The 22,030-nt window shown below is 42.2% G+C and overlaps 1 protein-coding gene across 1 annotated transcript in view; it reads right to left on the bottom strand.

Annotated features, from left to right (window-relative positions):
- Positions 1-22,030, bottom strand: part of LOC126175603 (uncharacterized) — a 343,839-nt gene that overhangs the window by 39,123 nt on the left and 282,686 nt on the right. Inside the window, exons 7-10 of the mRNA XM_049922480.1 lie at positions 21,456-21,656; positions 15,276-15,500; positions 4,256-4,493; positions 1,125-1,253 (exon numbers count right to left, since the gene is read on the bottom strand). Of these exons, the coding sequence (XP_049778437.1) occupies positions 1,125-1,253; positions 4,256-4,493; positions 15,276-15,500; positions 21,456-21,656 (793 nt within the window). The remainder of the gene's footprint in view (positions 1-1,124; positions 1,254-4,255; positions 4,494-15,275; positions 15,501-21,455; positions 21,657-22,030) is intronic.

Raw genomic sequence — 22,030 nt, 5'->3', positions numbered from 1 at the left:
ATACATTTTTGTAGGCAGATGCTGATGAGTGGTGATTTTCAATAGACAATATCTTATATGTTACAATTGTGACAAAGAAGGCCACATCCATAGTGAATGCCTTCAACACTGCAACACACAGATGTGACACAATGTCATGAACACCAACCAAACCACAAACACTCTTCCACCAACCTAGGTGGTGGCACTGCACATCAAGCCCTCATAAGTTGCAGTTCATAACCCTCTCCCAGGACTGACACAACTGAAAGCATCACAGCAATTTGCCACTGGCAGTGCCGCTGAAAATCTGATTTCCAAATGGGCACATCTACACTAGAAGTTCACAAGGATACCCAAGAGAGTTTATAGAGATTAATAACTATATTATATTGACCACAGCTTTTGTAGTGGAATAACGCAAGTCTCTTTCTTCTTCAGACACCAACACACATTACCGGAAGCAACAGTCACACAAACACTGCAAAACATGCAACAAGACATCAGAATCAGCCACTGAGTCACCTTCACAGGGCAAAGAGGTGGTGCACAAATCTGTTGACAAACAAGATGACTCATTTTCCACTGCCATGAAGACACTTCCTCCACAAGACTGTCAGTCATTCACCAGAGACTGTTAGCAAGAACTACACCCAGAAGGTATGGAAAATAGCACATTTGATGTCACTGAGGTCGTTTAGCTGACTCAGTCAGCACCACCACCTCTTGTCAATGTTGAAACTGATGGTCTGTTTTATGAGCAGATGATGTGGATTTACCACTTCTACCTGACTGAAACGAGCCCTGCAACCAATATGGACTCCTGCAATCCTCCACAACTAACTTCAGCATCATTTCGTATCTTATACCAAAATAAATCATTACATTCAGTGATTGTCACTGGCTACTGTACATTACCACCCAATTGGCTGCAACCAGCATCAACAAATGGCCAACATCACCACAAGACATCATAAGTGCACTATAACCACATCCTCTTTTGCATTTTTATAATGTAATAATTACTTTATGATGCGTTGCAGTAATTATTTACATGCTAAATTGACTTCCTCTGCAAAACTAAGGGTATCTTGGACAGAAATATATTTTATACAATTAATTAGAAGTTATATCTCCACACTTACCTTTGTATCAACAGAAGACTTTATCTTGTGTATGAACTCAGGAGGATAGTTCTCAGACTCATCAATTTCATCTTTTACTGAAGTAGTTTCAGTTGTTAATTTTTTACTGGAAGTACCTCTTCTTGTGTTCTGGAAGGTGAAATGGAGGTAAAATCTGGTGTCAGTACCAAGTACAGGGAAACCAGTGATTCATTTTCACAACATTCATTTGCAAATACCAGTCTTAAGATTATAAAACGGTCTTATAAACTCATTAAGAAATTTATTTCAATCCCTACTAAAAGTTCAAACTCAGTTGTTTTCTGCTGGAGCTGCATTTTGTAATATACTAAATGGGCTATAATTATTCATTAATACACACTTTGTTGATGAATTTTAAATATTTACATGAGCATTTAGATCACTGGACATCAACTGTTTCTTAATTTCAAAGTAAGTTGGAGTAAACAAAGCACAACCATTGAGCTATAAGGGTAGCAGCCTAACATAGAGGGATTCCTTGAAAAATACAAATCTGGTTTCATGATGAAGCATGCTACATAAAACAACCTGCAAATGACATGGGTTATCAGAGAGTGTCTATATTACACTAGTAACTGTTCTGTATTATGCTAGTAACTGTTCCATAGTACAAAAAACTGTTTAGGCCTAACTTCAGTAAAAGTTCATAGTGTAGTTATATGTACACTCCTGGAAATTGAAATAAGAACACCGTGAATTCATTGTCCCAGGAAGGGGAAACTTTATTGACACATTCCTGGGGTCAGATACATCACATGATCACACTGACAGAACCACAGGCACATAGACACAGGCAACAGAGCATGCACAATGTCGGCACTAGTACAGTGTATATCCACCTTTCGCAGCAATGCAGGCTGCTATTCTCCCATGGAGACGATCGTAGAGATGCTGGATGTAGTCCTGTGGAACGGCTTGCCATGCCATTTCCACCTGGCGCCTCAGTTGGACCAGCGTTCCTGCTGGACGTGCAGACCGCGTGAGACGACGCTTCATCCAGTCCCAAACATGCTCAATGGGGGACAGATCCGGAGATCTTGCTGGCCAGGGTAGTTGACTTACACCTTCTAGAGCACGTTGGGTGGCACGGGATACATGCGGACGTGCATTGTCCTGTTGGAACAGCAAGTTCCCTTGCCGGTCTAGGAATGGTAGAACGATGGGTTCGATGACGGTTTGGATGTACCGTGCACTATTCAGTGTCCCCTCGACGATCACCAGTGGTGTACGGCCAGTGTAGGAGATCGCTCCCCACACCATGATGCCGGGTGTTGGCCCTGTGTGCCTCGGTCGTATGCAGTCCTGATTGTGGCGCTCACCTGCACGGCGCCAAACACGCGTACGACCATCATTGGCACCAAGGCAGAAGCGACTCTCATCGCTGAAGACGACACGTCTCCATTCGTCCCTCCATTCACACCTGTCGCGACACCACTGGAGGCGGGCTGCACGATGTTGGGGCGTGAGCGGAAGACGGCCTAACGGTGTGCGGGACCGTAGTCCAGCTTCATGGAGACGGTTGCGAATGGTCCTCGCCAATACCCCAGGAGCAACAGTGTCCCTAATTTGCTGGGAAGTGGCGGTGCGGTCCCCTACGGCACTGCGTAGGATCCTACGGTCTTGGCGTGCATCCGTGCGTCGCTGCGGTCCGGTCCCAGGTCGACGGGCACGTGCACCTTCCGCCGACCACTGGCGACAACATCGATGTACTGTGGAGACCTCACGCCCCACGTGTTGAGCAATTAGGCGGTACGTCCACCCGGCATCCCGCATGCCCACTATACGCCCTCGCTCAAAGTCCGTCAACTGCACATACGGTTCACGTCCACGCTGTCGCGGCATGCTACCAGTGTTAAAGACTGCGATGGAGCTCCGTATGCCACGGCAAACTGGCTGACACTGACGGCGGCGGTGCACAAATGCTGCGCAGCTAGCGCCATTCGACGGCCAACACCGCGGTTCCTGGTGTGTCCGCTGTGCCGTGCGTGTGATCATTGCTTGTACAGCCCTCTCGCAGTGTCCGGAGCAAGTATGGTGGGTCTGACACACCGGTGTCAATGTGTTCTTTTTTCCATTTCCAGGAGTGTATAATGGAATCGATATGGGGGAAAAACACTCAGAATAAATATGGAGTATCATTTTATATAAAAAAGATGACACCAATAGATTGTCATAATAAATAATGATTCTATGAGCTGGTTTATAAGGTTAGCTCCACTTTATATAACTTGATGACACACACACTGGAAAGAGACTGAATATTGCCTAGGACAGCCTTACACTATTATCTGAAAGACCTTGATAATTAAAATTTTGCATGATGATACAGTGATAACACTGTAAAAAAAGGAGCAAGGAAATTATAATAGTACTGATATGTACTGGGAAAATACAAATAAAACCAACAAGATACATTATATGATAAACAATATACATGAGAAACCTGGATATATTTGTGACCACAATTCATCAAAACACCAGTCTGACAGATGAATGGAAACTCAGTGAGGAAATTCAGTAGTCCAAGAGGCACTCCACAGTGCAATGTTGCTGAAGCAACTCATGTATTCCTTCCGTTACAGTCTCTCACAAACATAACACTGTCATTTTGGATACATCCATGGAAACACCTACTCTAACTTTTTATTTCATACTGCATGGCATAGTCTGACACCTATATGTTAGACTATTCTGCAAATGGCAGATAATTAATATGGCAGTGTCTAGGCAAACTAGTAATATCGTGAGTCAAGGACTGTACTATTTTGGCACATACACTCACTTTCATAAAATCTTAAAACTCCCAAAGTCCTTCTGTAAACAAATGTGACTTCCCTTCTACTTTGTGGGGAGCCACTCTGCTTCAGCTCTGCCACCTCATTTTGCCATCCATGAGCAAACATGACAGAAAAATCTGAACTTACAGCAGCTCTTCCTATCTTTTTCAATAAACAGTGTGGACAGACTGAGAGAAATGAGTTGCAATGAGACTGTGTTTCCAGAGTTCAATCCATCATATATAAAGGGTTCATTCAAAGACAGGATGGAATTTGAAAAACTTGGGCTAAGGAAGTGGTTATGCATTTGCTACAGATTTTACACCACTGTACCTTGGGTCGTGCATTCGTTTCAGCATTGATCTTGCGGCTCGTTCTCTGCACAGAGGCACCTGCTGCAGAGTTCCCGCTAGCATCCACATCTGATGTGGCAGAGCCTCTGCGATTTGACCTCCTGCTGTTGCTGCTGCTGCTAGGGACACTGTCTGCATGGTTACGGCCTCTCGTGGATGAGCGAGGTTGCACGTCATTTTGTGATGTGTCAGCAGTAGTTAAGTCCACTGCTGTGGGCCTGGAAACAACAGATACATAACTAAGCTCTGTACAATCCAAAATGGTAAGAGTCATCTCCTACTTCATTTCTGATGACAACCGAGAAGTCTGTCAAACAACATTCAAACATCTACCGGACCTATAGTAATGTTTCAAATGAGACTAATAATGTTTACATTTTACTGCAGAGACAAATTTCAGAAAGGCTATATTCTTCAGGCAGCTGGTAGAAATGCTTGGTGTAATCAGTTTCTGCAGAATATTACTATATTACTCCAAATTTTCTGTTACACATACTTTATGATTTATGTTAACTGTCTCCTACTCTTGGTCTGATCACCATGTAGTTTGGTCCCTTTCTCTCTAAACTAACCAATCTCCTACTCTGAAGACCTCTACCAGGAAGTCTACAAATCCCAGAAAAGTGAGCTCATTCAAACAGGGTCAGCCTAAACACTTGGAACGGAACTGATTAACAGAACAACACATGTACTAAAGTAAGGCCAACAATGTCTTGGCTAAAGTAGATATGGGACTATGGGTGATTAGACGATAGTGCTATCAATATATCGAGAGTTTAAATTTATCGATGGCCTCTTTACTATCGATAACGCGTATACCATTTTCGTCGTATGACTGAAAATCAGAATATCTTTCAGTTTGTCTAAACGGCGATTACGATCATGCGTAATTTGATTTAGGAGATATTGGTGGGGGGCGGGGCGGTCCCGATCTCCCCCTTCCCCTCCGCCATGACACACCTTTGGGAACTTCCTTGCTAAAAACAGACGATATCCTAACATTATACGGATATTTTTCTGATATATTTCTCACACAACAACGGAAATATCGCGTGAATTGGAGTAACACAACATGAGAAACTACAAAATTTCCTTACTTTTTTATCACGCGTTGTAGGCTAACTTTCTGAGAATAAAGTAGTAGCATGACTGAATGTAAAAAAAAAAAAGAATTCACAGCTACAACCTGCAAACGATGGAAAATTGAGTAAGGAAAGACCGAGAGGGAAAGACTCCCAAAAAAGTGACTTCGCAAACGCTTGCGTATACGATCGAAAAAACCGCTTTCCTCACATTTAGTCCAGTGAAACTGTAAGAAAAAAAAGCCTGTACCTTGCAAAAGGTGGGGTAGAAGATTTTATTTTTTTAACTCGTTCATATTGTTGGAAAGGTTAGAAAACGAAGTTTTGCCAACAAAATTTCTCTTGGGAAAACTTTCTGCAGTCAAAAAACTTCGAAAATTTCGGACTTCTTTCAGTTTTTTTTCAAAATATCTCAGTTTCATTTCCTGCTATCGCTTTGACGTCTATTTTCCTTTTTTTAAGAGCACAAAATTCTCTACAAATTTGATTGTTACCATTTTTCTATTCCCAGTATCTAAGGCGCTACAGCACGTCAAAAAATACCATTTTTTTTCCAATTTCGAGCAAAGTGGCAAATTACCTAATTTTTGAACACTGTTATTTCAGTTTCTATTTGTGTAGTATAAACATATTACTCATCATGTTATTCATTGGACTTTACCATCTCACTCTGCTGCTGGGCCAGGACAAACAGCATCATATTCAGTAACTACGAACACATTCACGTCGGATTGCGTGAAGTTTATTTGTGTTACAATATATAATACGATTGCATGCAGGTGCCGTACATTTTCTACAGTTGATTGACGTTAATGATCACTTATAAGAAAAAGTTTGTAGGAATTGTTCTTTAGCGGACAAAAGCGTATTTATTCTTTGGCCTTCGTTCCAGTGGAAGATGTGAAGCCAGGTGGACCGAGTAAATTTTTTATCATTGATGGAGGGTACCTTATCCACAAAGTGACTTGGACTCGAAATGTTTGCTTCAAGTCAATAGCCCAAAGTTATGTTTCTTAACTGCAACGTCGTTTTGGATCTCAGTTTGCTATTGTATTTTATGGATATCCATGTGAGGGAGACAAATGTAGCATGAAGAGTGCTGAGAGGATTCTTCGGTTGACGTTGTGGTTGAATCAGAGATGGTGAACCAAGACCCTCAGGACAAGTTCTTGTACAACGAACGAAACAAGATGCGTTTGATCACACTTCTTAAAAAAGAATTTCTGGACTGTAGCATTGAATTGCTCCAGGCACAAGAAGATGCTGACATTATGATTGTAACATCTGCCATTTCAAGAACCAAAGATTTTGGAAGTGTTGTTATTGTAGGAGAAGATGTAGACGTGCTTGTGCTCATGACCAGTTTGGGGCAAGGCACTGAAAACTTATTTTTCTTAAAGCCAGGAAGAAGAAATGCAGAAGACAAGTGGTTTTCCACTGCAGCTTACAAGTTTGACAGTGAATATATTCTGTTCACTTACGCCTTTAGCAGATGTGATACGACATCCGCTTTTTTTGGTCAAGGAAAAATTAAGTGCTGCAATATTGTTGCGAAAAATGAACACCTAACCTCAGCCCTTTGCACGATCAATAAACCACATGCTACCCGTGTAGAAATAATAACAGCAGGAGAACAGGTTACTATCGCATTGTATAGTGGAGGTGTCAGCAGTTCCCACACACTAGACCATGTGCGGTACCAGCTATTCGCCAAGTCTGCCATAAAAAGCAAACTGAATCTTGCACGGTTGCCACCTACACAAGACGCTGCACATCATTCGTTGCGGACTTACCAACAAGTCCAAAGTTGGATGGGAAACTGGAAACCTCCTGAGAAATGGGGCTGGAATCACAGTGACCACGGCCCAATACCCGTTATAATGAGCCAAGATCCATCACCTGAAGCACTTCTTCACATTGTTTCATGCTCATGCAAGCTGAACTGTGGCGGAGCGTGCTCCTGCAGAAAAGCGGGTTTGAAATGTTCTTCAATTTGTAAGAAATGTATTGGGGTCAACTGTGAAAACGTGCCAAAATTTTTATATGAAGACAGCGAAGAAGATGTTATGGAAGATGTTGAGGAAACCGCTGACGAAATCAATTAACTTGCTGAGGCTGACTCGCTGTTTAAAGAAGAGGTCAATCTGGGATCAACTCTATGTACAGATCCTGAATCCGTAACTCAAGGTATTTCTGGTGACACTGAGGAATCTGGCCCGTCAAAACGTTGGAAGTGATGCTCATATCTGTCTCAAATGCGCTAAAGTTCGATATTACAAGTATTGCACACCCAGAACTGTCAACATTTTTTAGTAACTGACAATGCATTTTAATTGTAATAAAGCTACTTTTTTTTAATGTCAACTGCGTGGCTTTTATACACAAGAATAATTACCTACCTAATTAGGTTGCCTATTGCAGCTAATAATAGTTCAGTTTCCTGAGAAATTATTTTGTATGCATGTGTGTGTGTGTGTGTGTGTGTGTGTGTGTGTGTGTGTGTGTCTTAATGATGTATTTTTATATTTATAGTTTTACAAATGCCAGGCAGAAGTGCCCCATAGTGAACTTGAGATAGTGATGTAAGAATCACAATAGTTGGGTGCCCGGCAATCCTCATGTTGCATACAGAGAAATTGAATACCTGAAAGTGAGGTGGTAAATTCCAACATATAACATGATGTATAATGTATTTATACTACACAAACAGAAAAAATAGTGTTCAAAAATAAGGTATCTTGCCACTATGCTCAAAATTTGAAACATTGTTTTTTTTTTAGGTGCTGTAGCGCCTTAGATATTGGGAGTAGAAAAAATGGCAAAAATCAAATTTGTAGAGAATTTTGTGCTCTTTAAAAAAGAAAATAGACGTTAAAGCGATAGGAGCAAATGAAACTGAGATATTTTAAAAAAACTGAAAAAAGGCAGAAACTTTCCAAGTTTTTTGACTGCAGAAAGTTTTCCCAAGCGAAATTTTGTTGGCAAAACTCGGTTTTCTAATCTTTCCAACCATATGAACGAGTTGAAAAAATAAACTCTTCTACCCCACCTTTTGCAAGGTACATCTGCAATTTGACTGGACTAATTTACACACTCGTACTATTATTGTTTGCAGACCAGTGTTCACATTCACAGTGCTTAGTGAAATACTGTTAATTTACGAGTGTGCATTTTACTTTATATTACGCAAATTATGGTGTTATCAAAGTTATGATAGTTTGTTGCTGTTATAATTCCGGTTTTTGCTGTATTGTTCCAAATGAAATGTCTTGGACGCCATGCTAAAGCAACGTTCTGTATTTTAGTAATATTATTATAAAACTCGTACCCATCCGTGGCACGTTAAAAATGCAACTTATATTTGATGAAGAGGGGCGAAGCGACAAACTGATTCCCCCCACCGAACCGAACGGAACCTTGGTACTGTTCAGTAGAAATCGCAGATATCAGTGGTCCATGATAAATTTTTCTTGTTGGTAACGCGAATTTCACGTCTGACTATCTTTGAGGAACAAAGCGAAACACCGTATTTTGGATTCCGTACCACCTCAAAGTGCATGTCTCTGAAATTAATGACGGGAACTTGTTTGCCCTTCTGGGGAATGAAAGACCGTGACATCTTCAACAGAAATTGTTGGTTTATGAGGACGTTTACACGCCACAGTAACGATCCATCTCGACGGCACAACAGTAACAAAGAAAGCAACTTAACATTTCAAATCAAGTAGTTCTATTAACCTTCAAACTACCAAGAGGGGTTCACGAGATTCCAGAGCTACACTTGTCCCTTATTTTGACGTCAAATGAACAGTTGTACTTAATGAAACTTTTCATTACAGTCAGATTCGCTTGTTACCTCATGTCTCTTGAGTTGGTTACATAACGAAGCGAACAAGATGAAAATAATATTTATTTTTATTTAATGGGTTCTTTATTGAACCAACTTGGCAATCAGCATGATACAAAAATTTCTTTTTCTGTAAATGATTTCGTTCCACTGGCAATAATGATGCACCTAATAAATATTTCAGTATGTTCATTGTTGGGAGCATGAGCAGCCATTGCTGTTTTGTCTGCTTTCATTTAGTTTATTATTTAGCCATAAGTGCTGTTTGTGCCAGTGAAATAAAGATGACAGAAATATATCATGGCAGATATGAGCATCTTTATTAAGTAATTTCCATGGTACAGAATGATAGTAACTGTTAGGAACCAAATAGCGAAAGTAACTCAAAAAATGAGACTGTGTAAGAGTTAGAAGAAGAAACTGCAGATGAAATAGAAAACAATGTAAATGAAAATTATGTCATTAAAAATGGAATATTTCGGTTTCGAAATTCGCCGATATATGTTTTGAACAGTTCATAAGGTTACTGAAGTCTTTCCAGAGTTACAGATGCGACTAGTGGCATTGAATCAGTAAGTGATGCTTTCATTTTGTTGTTTGATGACGGTATTACAAAAAATTGTGGACAGTATCAACATAAAGGCCTAGTCGTATTATGAGGAATGGGGCGCAAGATATCCAGAAAAGCAGAAACAATGGTTGACGAAATTCTCATTTCTACTAGGTGTGTGACAACTATGAGTGTTGAAAACCTAAATGGAAGACTGTGGAGTTGTGGACCCCAAATCTTATATCCAAAAGAAATATTTTCCTTGCTTCTATGCTCGGACTCGATTTCAGCTGTTATCTACGTTCATCAGATTTGATGACACCACTACAGGAAACAAAAGGAGAAAGAATGACACACTGCCTGTTGTCAGAGATGTCTTCACATTGTTTGCCAACCACTGAAAGTCTAATTACAATTCTCATTCACACCTTACAGTAGATGAACCACTTTGTTCTTTCCAAAGGCATTGTCTGTTTGTTATTTACATGATTTCAGAAACTGCCAAGGACAGATGAAAGTATGGGCTTTGGTTGATGCCAAATCAAACTGTTCACTGAACTTACAAGTGTATACTGAAAAAGAAGGGAATTCCTTAGAAAAAAAATCAAGAACAAAGAGTAGTGTTGGATCAAACTAGCTGCTTAGAGAAGGTTACAGCATCACCACTGATAATTTTTTAGGTCTCTTCCACTTACAATTGAAGTTCACAAGAGAAATGAACCCTTTGTGAAACAATGAGGAGACATAAGCAAGAAATACTTAAAGGTTTGTTGCCAAACACAATGAAGAAAGTAGTGTCATCTTTCTTCATTTCTCATAATGATGTTACCTTGGGGTCCTATTTCCTGAAGAAGAATCGTGCTGCGATTTTGCTGCACCTTGCGTCATGACACAAAAGTAGGTGGTGATACTGAAAAGTGCAAACCAGACTTTGCATTAAAACGCCACCACGCATGCAACAGACAAGATGATCAATGAATGTTCTGCGAAAACAGCCACCAGAAGAAGGCCTTACGTCTTCCAGAAGAAGGCCTTATGCCTTATTTCTCAACATTGGTAACATAGGGTGTCTGGATGTTTGTATTCATGGAAGACAGGAAGTCAGCATCTTTCACCAAGTTCTACGCATGGGAGGAGAAATTTTCTGCAGAATATTGGCAAGGAGTTAATCATACCACAAGCCAAATGGCAACTTGAACGACCCGTAGGACTTGCCAAGGTGATAATCATTCTAATGAAAAATCTTGATCCAGAACCAGGGGCTATGGGAAGAGAACATTGTGAACCTCCTGCTAAAGTCTAGCTTTCAAAACGAAGCCAATGTTAGCTATCTCCAAGAAAAATTGGCAGAAAAAGTGGAGTAAATTGCAAGATATGTTTATCCATAAATCATTTGAAGAAAATTACAAAAACTGTGTATTCCATGTAGTGACAACGTGAAGTAGCAAATGCTTGGAAATTCGATAGATGCTTTCCTTTATTCAGTTGTGTTCTCGTTTTTGTTTTGTTTCATTAGTAAAAGATTAACTTGTATAACATTTTCTACAAATGTAATTCAATTTTCATGTGTTTGCATAAGAGACGGACCGTTTACTGTTTCTATTTTGCTTCTTTTTCACGGTTTCGTACACCTTCTTCCTGTTTTCTCGCTTGATCTGTGTTCTGATTTTGACAGGTAAACCACTGGGACATTTTACCACTAAATCTGAGGGAGGTGCCATTGGGAGTTTCCCGTGTAAGTATCCTCTGCCACACAACATGATGTAAAGCACCCAAAGCCACACAAAATTGGTACGAAGCACCCTCCGCCACGCAATATTAAAACGAAGCAACTCCTGGCACATTACACCAGTACAAAACACCCTCTGCCTCGGAACATCCGTACTAATCACCCTCTCTACGACGCAGCAATGGTACAGCAACCTGTCGCTGCTTGATACCTATTTGGATGATTCCAAACAGTTCTGCCGTTCACCACTAGATGTCAATGGCGTTGCTTTCACGTTTCTCGTGAATCATTCAATATGTTACCGAAAACTGTATCATAAAGCGTACAGTAATTCAAATGCTAGCCCTAACATACAGAGAGAAACCGTACTAGGACATTGTTAGTTATATACGTACTAGCTGACAACCCCAGTATTTCCCAGGTATTCGTATAGGCAATTGTCTGTTAGAAACGGAAACAAATGAACTGTGTTTGTAGTGAAGTGTCAAAAAAATTTCATTTCCATACATTCGCCGAAACATATTTGAAATCATGAAACAGTTGTGCAAAGAAGTATGCATAATCCACTAGCGTATAACTGCGGTATCCAAATTAAGAAACATGATCCCGTATGGTTTCTGTACGCGAGGCGCAACTGCATTGTGTGTACAGCGCGATTTTGTAAACGTCTCTATAGCAACGGCTCTTCGTGGCTCTACAGACTGCTGTTCCCACCTACAGCCATTTGCGCAGTTGAAAGCTGTCCAAAGCGTTGCCAGGTGTCAGGGATTTCCTTAAGTTGATTCGACTGTAGGTGCTTTAGTAGTAAAGAATAAACGTATTAAAACTTCATGCATCATGCGGCATTATTTCATGTGTTTCAGTGTTTATGAGGTCGTATCTCCTGATCTATGAGTCATACAATGATACAGTACTGTACGTAACATTCAGGGGTATACGAGGATACTGTCTGCAAAATATATTGCGAGTAGAGTTAGAAGAAAATGATATCTTAACGTCATGTACAATGCGGCAGTTTTTCACGCATCTCAGTGTTTGTGACGTCATGTCTCCTGAAGTATGATAGGTTGATGGTTCTTGTAAACTGGTATAGGTATGCGTATTCAAATACAGAGGTACTTAAATAGGCAGAATCTATATAAGACAACAAGTGTCAGGCGCAGTTGATAGATCATTTACTGTTGATACAATGGCAGGTTATCAAGATTTAAGTGAGTTTAAGCGTTCTGTTATAGTCGGCGCATGAGTGATGGAGGACAGCATCTCCGAGGTAGTGATGAAGTGGGGATTTTCCCGTACGACCATTTTCGAGTATACCGTGAACATCAGGTATCCTGTAAAACATCAAATCTCTGATATTCCTGCGGCCGGAGAAAGATGCTGCAAGAACGGGACCAACGACGAATGAAGAGAATCGTTCAATGTGACAGAAGCGCAACCCTTCCACAAATTGCTGCAGATTTCAATACTGGGCCGTCAACCTCAGCGTGCGAACCATTCAACGAAATACCATCGTTATGGGCTTTCGGAGCCGAAGGCCCACTTGTGTGCTCTTGATGACTGCACGACACGAAGCTTTACGCCTCGCCTGGGCTCGTGAACACCGACAATAGACTGTTGGTGACTGGAAACATGTTTCCTGGTCGGACGAGTCTCGTTTCAAATTGTATGGAGTAGATGGACGTGTACGGGTATGACGACAACCTCATGACTCCATGGGCCCTGCATGTCAGCAGGGGACTGTTCAGGATGGTGGAGACTCTGTAATGGTGTGGGGTGTGTGCAGTTGGAGTGATGTGAGACCCCTGATACGTCTATACACGACTGTGACAGGTGACACGTACGTAAGCATCCAGTCTGATCACCTGCATTCATTCATGTCCACTGTGCATTCCGACGACTTGCGCAATTCCAGCAGGACAATGCGACGCCCCACACATCCAGAATTGCTACAGAGTGGCTCCAGGAACACTCTTCTGAGTTTTGAGTTTAAACACTTCCGCTGGCCACCAAACTCCTCGGACATGAAAATTATTGAGCATATTTGGGAAGCCTTGCAACGTGCTGCTCAGGAGAGATCTCCATCCCTTCGTACTCTTAGGCGGTTTATGGACTGCCCCGCAGGATTCATGGTGTCAATTTCCCTCCAGCACTACTTCAGACATTAGTCGAGACCATGCCATGTCGTGTTGTGACACTTCTGCGTGCTCGCGGGGGCCCTACACGATATTAGGCAGGTGAACAGGTTCTTTGGCTCTTCAATATATACACTACTGGCCATTACAATTGCCACACCAAGGAGAAATGCAGATGATAAACGGGTATTCATTGGACAAATATATTATACTAGAACTGACATGTGATTACACTGTCATGCAATGTGGGTGCATAGATCATGAGAAATCAGTACCCAGAACAACCACCTCTGGCCGCAATAACGGCTTTGGTACGCCTGGGGATTGAGTCAAAGCAAGCTTGGATGCGTCTACAGGTACAGCTGCCCATGCAGCTTCAACACGATACCACAGTTCATCAATAGTAGTGATTGGCGTATTGTGACGAGCCAGTTGCTCGGCCACCATTGACCAGACGTTTTCAGTTGGTGAGAGATCTGGAGATTGTGGTGGCCAGGGCAGCAGTCGAACATTTTCTGTATCCAGAAAGGTCCGTACAGGACCTGGAACTTGTAGTCGTGCATTATCCTGCTGAAATGTAGGGTTTCGCAGGGATCGAATGAAGGGTAGAGGCACGGGTCATAACACATCTGAAATGTAACGTCGAATGTTCACAGTGCCGTGAGTGCGAACAAGAGGTGACCGAGACGTGTAACCAATGGAACCCCATACCATCACGCCGGGTGATGCGCCAGTATGGCGATGACGAATACACGCTTCCAATGTGCGTTCACCGCGATGTCGTCAAACACGGATGCGACCATCATGATGCTGTAAACAGAACCTGGATTCACCCGAAAAAATTACGTTTTGCCATTCGTGCACCCAGGTTCGTCGTCGAGTACACCATCGCAGGCGCTCCCGTCTGTGATGCAGCGTCAAGGGTAACCGCAGCCATGGTCTCCGAGCTGATAGTCCATGCTGCTGCAAACGTCGTCGAACTGTTCGTGCAGATGGTTGTTGTTTTGCAAACGTCCCCATCTGTTGACTCAGGGATCGAGACGAGGCTGCACGATCCGTTACAGCCATGCGGATAAGATGCCTGTCATCTCGACTGCTAGAGATAAGAGGCCATTGGGATCCAGCACGGCGTTCCGTATTACCCTCCTAAACCCACCGATTCCATATTCTGCTAACAGTAATTGGATCTCGACCAACGCGAGCAGCAATGTCGCGATACGATAAACCGCAATCGCGATAGGCTACAATCCGACTTTTTTCGAAGTCGGAAACGTGATGGTACGCATTTCTCCACCTTACACGAGGCATCACAACAACGTTTCACCAGGCAACGCTGGTCAACTGCTGTTTGTGTATGAGAAATCGGTTGGAAACTTTCCTGATGTCAGCACGTTGTAGGTGTCCCCACCGGCGCCAACCTTGTGTGAATGCTCTGAAAAGCTAATCATTTGCGTATCACAGCATCCTGTCGGTTAAATTACGCGTCTGTGGCACGTCATCTTCGTGGTGTAGCAATTTTAATGGCCAGTAGTGTATATATATATTGAAGGCAGAGAGGAAAAAAATAGATATCAGTGAACAGTAAGTGAAATTGTGTTACTTGCCATGCTCGCTGGTGCGCAGTTCGAGTGGCCAGCAGTGTGGTGTTGTGTCTTACCGGCTTCTGGGGGAAGGCCGACGTGAGCCCGTCCTGGCGAAGGCTGCGGGTGCTCCCGCCCCCGTGGGCAACACGTCCTCTGCGGGGGTGGATGGCGCCGGTGCGGCCGCAGGCTGGGCGGCGCCGCCCCTGGTGCTGCTGCCGCCACGAGAGCCAGACCGCCTGCTGTTCACCGCTGCTGTGGCGCTCCTGCCTTCGTCGCCGGCGCTGGATCCGCCACGCGACCTACGGTAAACAGTGACACTTGGCACATTCCCTATGAAAAGTGAAACTTTACCTACCAATCCAGTAGCTCAGAGGGCAAACACGCGCGGTGTTTGGGGCTGCGCCCTCTTCAGCGTCGTACACCATCTGACCAAGAGTATCCGGACATCTTTTAGTGGACATTAATATGGTATGTGTCCAGTGAGCGGTGTCGCGAATCGACCTATCGCTCCAGGCTTTCGTGAGCGATTTTCTCTGGCTAGAGGGCGTCCACTGGCGGCTTCTATGAGGTATCTGAAGAACTCGCTCTCTCGCAGACAGTCCGATGAGGAGACTGGTGGTGTGTAGCAGGAGAACTCGTGTGGTGTGCTGAGCCAACACCGACTCAAAGGAAGGCCTCGGCGTTTGTTGGTGACGTCACGTCAACTAGGCACGGCGAACGCCTGGTCTATTGCAGGCAGAAACGCCTGGGCGAGCTGATCACTATAAATCTCTTATTTTTGGACAAAATGTTTGGTATTGTTTTGGATTCTACAGTTTTATTTAGATGAAAGATTTTCTTACTGTAAAGCTACAAATGAAGATCATAGTTCTGTATTACTGAATCCTGTCGAAACAAACGTAGATCAATATGAGAAGATGCTTTGCCCCATTGCAAGCTTCGGAAATTTTACATTCAAGGACTATATTTACTTGATCCATTTCGTTATCGAAACTTACCCCAACCCCCTTACAATTAACTCGTTTCTTTTATTTATTTTTTTTTATTTTCGTTTGACATCGTCACTGGAAATGTGAACTAATTTACATGTGTAAATGTCCAACTGTTGCCAGTCATTATATTACAGTCGTTTTCAACGAAAGGAATTGTAAACAGGAAACAAAATAGCTCCATACATCGAAAATACTGCTGAGCTTAAACTTTTTTAAACATGCGCATTAGAAAAGATAAATATTCCCCTCTTGCAACTGAAAGGAGAAACTTTACAAGATAAAAAAATTTTATTTCATAAAACAAGTATCTCTCTTTTGCCTCTTCTTCTGTCCCCCACCCCCTCCCCCAACGTGTACAATCGCAAGATATTTCATTGTAAAAGCAACCCAGTACAAACGTAACTTCCTCATACTTACAAATAAGGTAAAGAAGCACGAATTCTGTTGCTGCTGGACCATTAAGTTGTGTTTGTATGTCAATCCTTAAAACAGGTGGAAATTTAAGATCAGGAGTACACTATTTGTTAAGAAGTGTAATGAATTGCGAAATTAATTGATTGCAGAAATCTCTCAGAACAATGTGTGTTGGTCAACTACCGCCAATAGTTTCACATTTTCCTGTGACAGGGAGGGAGACACCACCATTATGAGTATGCCTGCAACAGACCTGGCGTTCGCCGTGCCTAGCTGACGTGACGTCACGAACAAGCGCCGAGGCCTTCCTTTGAGTCGGTGTTGGCTGAGCACCTGGGAGTCCGGGGTTGGCGACTGTGCTTTTGACGACAAGCATGCAGGCCGTGCTCCGCCATAGCTGGTGGTTTAACAGGAAGAGCGGCCATTTTCACTGCAGTCTAAGAACTGGTGCTGCAAACCGCCGTCTGGGACAGACTTCTACTCTCCGTGCTGGTGGTACGGGACGGCAAGCTGCACGTTTACGTCTCTCCATTAATAACCGGTGAGAGGCTTTGAAGTGCAATAGTGCTGTTCTACGCGCAGTTACGCGTCATACCATCCGAGTGTCTTGCAAGGTGCTCTAACTTGGGTAATGTTCGTTAACTAGGTGGACTTCTGACAGAATCTGACAGTGTGAGGTTACAAGGGATACTGTAATAGTATAACTAATTTGCTGGATGTGGTAATGTTTACTGAGGAAGAACAGCTGGGGTGTACCAAGCACAAGTCAATGCATTTATGGAGTCACCTTCTTGATAAAGAGAGAAGGCAGCATATAACAGTTTCACATTGAATTACTTAGTTACATAACTGCTTATGTCACTTGGTACATATGTTAATAATGTAAGGTGTGCTTGTCTTGCTAATCATTGGATTCGCTGCGTACCTGATCACTGAAATAGGAGTACTCCATAAACACAAGAGCTCTTCAAAATAGTTCAAAACTCAAATTTAAAGCATAGTAGCAGGGATAATAATTTGGACATTAAAGAACATGTTTATATAACTATTAACTCGTAAGGATGTTTGAGAACCTCTGCACAATAAGTTATTGTCTTTTATTGTGAAGGTACTGTTCAGTTTTCTATCTATGTAGAGCAAAATGAGTATTTCGTATGCCCCACCTTTTAGGCAAAGACGTGATTAAACAAAAGAAGAGGGGTGAAACTGCCAAAAATCGGAGTGCCCTTAAATACGTAAATAGTCTGATGATTGTCTACAAAATAATATAAGGTATTTAGTTTTACGTATTTTAATATTGTAACATTGTAAATGCACGATGGCCATGTTTAGAAATAATATATTTGACTAATGCAGTGTCACGTGACCGGACACAGGACAGAGGATAGGCGACAAAAGTCGAGGTCTTTTGATCGTGGTCCGTCGGTGCAGTAAGGTCGGTGCGGCTAAGAGCCGCCGACATAGTATCATGTGGCCATCAGTTTGTTTTGTGGACGTGATTTAGAAAAATAAAAAACGTTTTCGTTCTAAACTGTTGTCGGTGTAAATCATTTGTGAACGATCGTGATTTAGACAAATACTTGAATTAATTCACTGCTGTACTTAGGATGGCTATTTACTCGATATAGGGCGCGAATGCAACGGTGCACAACCGAACCCCTCTAGCAGACGAGTCATGGTAAAAGGTTGTGTACAAGCCCGAGTGAAGTTGCAATAGCGGCTAATTATCATCTCTCTATTTAAATCACACGATTCCTTTGACAAGATCCAGCCTACCGTGGTAAAGTTTCCTTATAGTTACATGCTTGCTGTTTATTACGTTGGTCCTTTGGTGAGAGCAGTGAAGAAGGACATATGACATTATATTCAGTAAAGTTTGCCGTTGCGAACAGCTTAAAGTTTTGGTGTGACTTTACGCTCCATCTGTGTTTTTGCGGGTGCTTCTTGTGGAGTTGACGCAGGCTGGACTCCCTAAGCTATCAATGGGGTTGTTTTATGAAACCCGATAGTGCTGTAGTTCTCTGTTATGTCATCTGGTACCAGGAATTTTTATTTCTCCTTTCTTAGAAGGTAAAACAGAGTGGCTTTGAAGGAAGGGCAACTGCTAATCCCTAAATTTAATCCTCAGAGCGTGAGATTCAGCAACATGTTGCCAAGCTGCCTTGTGTGGGTTGATTTTATTTTGTCCGTAATAATAACCTTGTGTACGTTTAAGAACAAGTTAATTTGGGCTACCTGGCCGTGTTCTTGTGAATTGTCAACGGATTTTCCACCTGTTGCGAACCGCCTGCAAAACAAGAGTATTCTGTAGTTGTTTCACCTTCAGATTTCTTATGATAGTCGTTGCATGTATATTTTCTTAAACCATTATTTACATTGATTTAAATGTCATTGAATGTGCCCAATTAATGTTCAGTTAGGCGTTACTGTCAGTTCATGTAAATTATTACACGAACAGTTAAAAAGTTTTAAATGTTGTTTGATATTATTTAAGGGCCTAAATCGTTAAGATTATGTAATTTTACTCTCAGATGCTCAGTGCACTCAATTTGTCGATTGGTAACTACATACTCTTTAGTTTTGGGGGCCAACCTTTTAAGATTGCTGATTTGGAATTATGTGAATTTTTGTAATTTTAATAAATTGTAGTTCAAATGTACGGTAACGAATGATATTCAACCTACATTTTCCCAGGCCTTTCATGTCCTTCCTAGTAGAAGCGTGTTGAGCAGTCTCATATTCAGCTTTAAGACGAACTCTGCACGTGAGACACTGAGAAAGTGTGATGGTTTACTATACAATCTGATCAAAAGTAACCGGACACCTATTGGTGACTTTAAAATTGGGTGTGTCCACCCTTTGCCTTTGCCTTTGCCTTCAGTGAGGATTCTGAAGGTCTGTTGATGGGCAGCAGCCAGTTCTTCCTCAACAATCGGAACCAGACATTGTCCTTGTGACTTTGATTTGATTCCGAAGATCAAGGAACCATTTCATAGCAGTCGCTTCAGAACTGTTCCAGAGATTCGACAGGCAGTAGACCGCTCCATTCGCACCATCAACAGAACATGCTCTGCTAACGGTATACTACGCCTTCCACATTGCTGGCAATGGGTTCTACACAACGTTGGTGACTACTTTGAAGGACAGTAACAGGTGCAAACATGTAACTCTTTTGTATCGGTTGCGAATAAATAGTTGCCACTATTTAAGTTCGGACCCTCGTATTACATATCTGTGTATGATGTTTTCAGGGGACACAATCTTTTAAAAGTCTCATATTGTTATATTCCATTCTCATATCAATCCTTGATTCTTATATTTTATTCTTATGTTTATTTTTCGGAAAGATTTGGTTCATTCCCTTGTTGGATGATACCGTTCGTAGAAACATTGTAAACATAAAAATTCCGGAGAACACAAGCATGGTGCAGGGGCAGGTTTGCCCCAGCGACATTTCTTCGCGTGAATCTCACTCGGGAAAGAAAGGTCGTTAACATTGCTGAAGATTTCACTCAAACTACGCAAAATGCATCACTTGTCCGAAAACTGGAGCTTGCAGTTGATTATGTATCAAGATACGCTACAGGAGGTTAATTCTTACAAAGAAGAAAACAGCAACCAGCCACTATTAATACTGCTATTTATTTAGGTAAATAGCGACGTTACCGGTTTCGAACTGGCAAGTTCATCATCAGACGGCTGTTCACATGATTTTCAAGATACCCTTTACATTATCGTCCGTTTGCGATTTTTATTATTCCACTGTGGCGAAGTATTTTTGATGTGTTGTTGCTGTCGAAAATTCCGCGCGATTTTGTTACGAAGTTGCAGGATTGTATTTTTCGCATATTCTTAAATATATCCAGTACTTACGTAACTTGTACATCACCATATTTTGCAAAGCACCACACACTTGAAAATCATGTGAACTTGCCAGTTTGAAACCAGTAACGGCGATAGTTACCTAAATAAATAGCAGTATTAATAGTGGCTGGTTTCTGTTTTCTTCTTTGTAAGAATTAACCTACATTAATTGTACACAGCCACGGTCTCACCATGTCAGTTTTAGACAAAATACGAGTAGAATTACGCTACAGGAATTTAACTGGAAACAATTTCAAATAATTTTTCCATTCATTTAGGCTGCTTATAATATTTTGTCATTGATTCACCAAACACACAATTAGTAAACGAATAAGGACAGCGTTTTTTTCAGTATACACTGCAAAATGTTTGTGTAGTAATGTTCAGTGGACATGGGCAGATAAATGAAGAAGAAAAAGATAAGAATCGGGTCTCGAACACGTAGAACAAAAGTATCAAGCCATGACAGTAGCCACTGAGCCAACGCTTCAGTCGAAATGTTGACTCACCAAAAGACACGTAAAGTACCTCGAAAACTCTGATCGTCGTTTTCTCAGAAACGGTCAAGTATCTACGGATGAGACGAGGCACATTCGCTAATTTCGATCCCTCTTCCATTAAGCGTAGTTTATGGGAAATCAGGTTGTGGCACTTACCGCGTTCTCCTAGTCAGCCCAAATATGTTACTCTTTCTTCGTTTTTTCCTTTTTTTTCTTTTTTTGTCAGAATGAAGTAGAAAAATATTTTTCTTGAAAAATTCTTTTAACATCATTTTTTTTTCGTAACGACTGGCAACAATTTTCTTTTCGAAAGTACTCCATCATATTCTAAACTACAAATAGGTACACCTGATATTTTTTCTGAATTTTACTAACATTTGAAGTTACTGCTAACTGCAGTGCCATAAGACGGTAGATGACTTTGGTTTGCCTGTTTTCGTGTCGGCCACTGTAGTAAACACAGGGTTATAGAAGCGTGCGATACCTGACGGAGCCCCGCCGCGGTGCCGCCGCCTGCCTAGTGGCGCCGCCGTCGTCTGCGGACTTGCGGCGAGACGTCTCGGCCCGGGGGTTCCCCGCCGCCTGCGGCGCTTCGGTGGCGGCCGGAACTGGCGGCAGCTCCTGCGCGGCGCTCTCCGCCGTCGCCGCGTCTGTCTGTTGTACTGCGTTGCTGTCTTCGTCGCCACTGCAGAAGACAAGCGCCAAACATCGAGGTCAGGAGAGCTGGGAACTAAACTTTAATCTCTATAACCACGTTACTGGCGATAGCGTACACTATCTAGGAAAACAACACAGAAATAAAGAACGACTAATACTTTTGAATTGTGGAAAAATGGATTTTTTTTACAAAAACTAAACTAAAACTAAACTCCTCCCGAAAAGGCTGTGAAGGCCCAACGGTTCCGACCGGCCGCCGTGTCATCCTCAGCCGACAGGCGTTACTGGATGCGGATATGGAGGGGCGTGTGGTCAGCACACCGCTCTCCCGGCCGTATGCCAGTTTTCGAGACAACTTTTTTTTTTACAACGTTGGAAAATTCTAGTCTTTCCTGATTGCAC

This window comes from Schistocerca cancellata, chromosome 3 (genome assembly GCF_023864275.1).
Source record: "Schistocerca cancellata isolate TAMUIC-IGC-003103 chromosome 3, iqSchCanc2.1, whole genome shotgun sequence".
Classification (NCBI taxonomy): domain Eukaryota; kingdom Metazoa; phylum Arthropoda; class Insecta; order Orthoptera; family Acrididae; genus Schistocerca; species Schistocerca cancellata.
The sequence above is the reverse complement of the archived record's forward strand: the minus strand, read 5'-3'. Positions and strand labels throughout refer to the sequence as shown.